The sequence below is a fragment of the Phaseolus vulgaris genome, chromosome 10, assembly GCF_051622355.1.
Source record: "Phaseolus vulgaris cultivar YP4 chromosome 10, ASM5162235v1, whole genome shotgun sequence".
In the NCBI taxonomy this organism is placed as follows: Eukaryota; Viridiplantae; Streptophyta; class Magnoliopsida; order Fabales; family Fabaceae; genus Phaseolus; species Phaseolus vulgaris.
Window position 1 is genome coordinate 3884703 of NC_143507.1, and position 3284 is coordinate 3887986.

The window sequence follows — 3284 nt, forward strand, 5'->3', positions numbered from 1 at the left end:
AAAATCTGAGTACACCCATACACCACTTTATGATTATTTTATAAACCTCAACTGCAACATTATTTGCCATGCACCACTTTATTATTATTTTATAAACCTCAAATTCAATGTTATTTGCCAGCTAATTTGAACAGCCATTTGTTCTTGACTTTTGTTTTTCCAGCTTACCATTTTTATGCCTATATAAACTCACATGCATGGAAATCAAAAACATAAAAATCAATAGCAGAATAGCACAAGCAATGGCTCTTTTGTATTTGGCTTTGCTAATTCTTCTGTTTCTGTTCTCTCTTAAGCTCTTCTTCAAAACAAGAACATTCAGAAACCTTCCACCAGGGCCATTCTCTTACCCTATAGTCGGAAATCTCTTGCAACTCAAACAGCCTTTCCACCGCACTTTCACTCAATTGTCGCAAAAATACGGCCAAGTCTTCTCTCTCTGGTTCGGTTCCCGTCTCGTGGTGGTCGTTTGTTCACAGTCTGCGGTGCAAGAATGCTGTACCAAAAACGACATCGTCTTGGCCAACCGACCTCACTTTCTCTTTGGCAAGTACATCAGCTACGACAACAGCACCATCCTTCACTCCTCCTACGGCGACCATTGGCGCCATCTTCGCCGCATCTTAGCGCTGGAAGTTGTCTCAACCAACCGTTTAAACTCCTTCTACCATGTTCGTAGGGGCGAGATCATGAGGCTCGTGCAAAAGCTCGCTCACCTTTCACACAACGACTTCACCAAAGTGGATCTTAAATCCATGTCAGTTCTTTATCAAATATCCTTACACTATGTTTTATTAAATTACACATTACTCTTACATTAGCATTATGTCTAAATAACAATTTTATATTAAGGTTCATGGAAACGGCGTTTAACACAATGACGAGAATCGTGGCGGGAAAGAGATTATTCGGCGACGATTGTGACGTGAATGATGTGCAGAAAGCAAAGGAGTTCCAAGATATCCTTAAAGAGTTAGTGACATTAGCCGGAGTAAATAACCGCGGAGACTTCTTGCCTTTTGTGAGGTTGTTTGATTTTGATAATTTAGAGAAAAGGTTAAAGGGGATTGGTAAGAGAACCGATGCATTCTTACAAGAACTCATTGACGAACATCGTAGCAGTGGAAATTACAGTGGCAATACTATGATAGGTCACCTCCTTGCTCTACAACGATCACAACCTGAACAATACACTGATCAAATCATCAAAGGACTTTCTCTGGTAGTTAATTATTTCTTTGTTTCTGTATCTACTTAAATATCAAATTGTTCATCCATTTTTGTTTAGAGTAAAAACAAAAAGAAACTAAAAAGAAGGATCTCTTTCTTTATGTGGTATATTGATACTCTTTTTTTTTTGGATTTTACAGAGCTTGCTACTTGCTGGAACAGATACATCAGCTTTAACTTTAGAATGGGCAATGGCTAATTTATTAAACCATCCAGAAGTTATAAAGAAGGCAAAGAATGACATAGACACTCATGTTGGACCAAATCGTCTGGTAGAGGAATCTGACATGTCAAAACTCCCTTATATTCAATGTATTGTTTACGAGACACTTCGATTGCACCCTGCAGCTCCAATTTGGTCACCACATTTGTCTTCAGAAGATTGCAGCATAGGAAAATATAATCTCCCAAAAGACACAATTGTGTTGGTGAATGCATGGGCTGTTCATACAGATCCAAAAATGTGGAGTGATCCAACACATTTTAAGCCTGAAAGGTTTGAGGATGAAAGTGAAGTGAGTAGGTTACTTTCATTTGGGTTAGGGAGAAGGGCTTGTCCTGGATCAAACCTAGCTCAACGTACAGTGAGTTTATCTGTGGCCTTATTGCTTCAATGCTTTGATTGGAAACGAATTGGCAAGGAACAAGTTGATATGTCTGAAGCAAATGGAATTACTATATCCAGAAAAAATCCTTTAGAAGTTATGTGCAAACTTCGCCAAACACCCCTAGTTAAAGATAACTACTGATTTATGGTGTTATTTTATGTAATGTTTGGGGAATAAATATGTGATGTATGTTATAAGTTCTAGTTTTACAATAAATTCTTGTGATTATTTAATGGGTTGAAAATAATATGCGTTTCCATTGAATGTGGTTATTAGTTCTGATTTATGGTGTTATTTAAAGAATAAACATAATGTAATGTTTGGAGAATAAATATTTCTGCATAAACATATTCGTCTCCATTGAGTGTGATATGTTATAAGTTCTAGTTTCCCAATAAATTCTTTATATTATTTAATGTAATAAGTGTTTTGTTAAATGAGTACTTTTAAGGCTTCTTATTAATTATAATAGAAATTATGATAATTAAAGATAAGTCTCAAAATTTTAATTCAATATATTTTTTATTATGGATTATTAAATAGGAATAAGATATTAATAATCCAAATAAATCAATATATATATATATATTAATATTTATCTAATGGAAATTAATGTATCTCTTTTATTAATTTGCATATTTAGATTATACACATACGATTGTAAACATTCAAATAACTCAAATGAGATCTGGTAATGGTTATAGCATTACATATTTTCTTTTGCATAATATTATCATTTTATAGAGAATAATCAAACTGGAAGATATTAGAGAGAAATTTACGCAAACAACATTGGTCAATCAAAAGAATTTTGAGAATTTGGAGATATATTGGGACAAATTGCAAAAGAAGCCCGAATTTATAAGGAGGTTATCATAATTTATAAAATGTTTTTGTATTTGTCATTTATTTATCTTTGATTTACTCTTTTATGTATTTGATAATCCGATGGATCGGTCAATAGTGACTCACTCAACTATGACCGATACAATATTCTTATACTCTCATATAGTTAATATCAACATGAGTTCTTAAAATTAAAATATCATATACATTATCTAAAATAATATAAATTATTAGGTAAATATTATATTCTTCAAACAAATAAAAAGTAAATGAAAATAACACTTAGAAGGAAGATAAACAATAATAATAAAATATAAAATGGTTAAATATATTTTTTGTTTATGTACTTTCACGTGAAGTTGGTTTTCGTTCCTAATCCAAACTTTAGACTTCATGGGTTTTTATAGTAAAGAAACTATTGAAATAGGCATTGTTAGTATTTTTTTTTTTTCAGTGTGCACTAGGATGTTAAAATATTTCATGTTAACTCATCGCTGAATGTTATAATATTATAATATAGTTTACGTTGAAAATTCGTTTATTATATAAAAAAAAATATTATTCCAATATTTTCTTTATTACAAGTACTTGTAAGATCTA

General features: G+C 32.2%; 1 protein-coding gene across 1 annotated transcript; it reads left to right on the top strand.

The window, feature by feature from the left end:
- The first annotated feature begins 212 nt into the window (after window positions 1-212).
- On the top strand, window positions 213-2196 carry LOC137819138 (cytochrome P450 81E8). Its single transcript, XM_068622901.2, has 3 exons — window positions 213-757; window positions 853-1222; window positions 1371-2196. The coding sequence occupies exons 1-3, from the start codon at window positions 243-245 to the stop codon at window positions 1977-1979; spliced, it is 1494 nt and encodes a 497-aa protein (XP_068479002.2). The 5' UTR covers window positions 213-242; the 3' UTR covers window positions 1980-2196.
- The last annotated feature ends 1088 nt before the right edge of the window (window positions 2197-3284 follow it).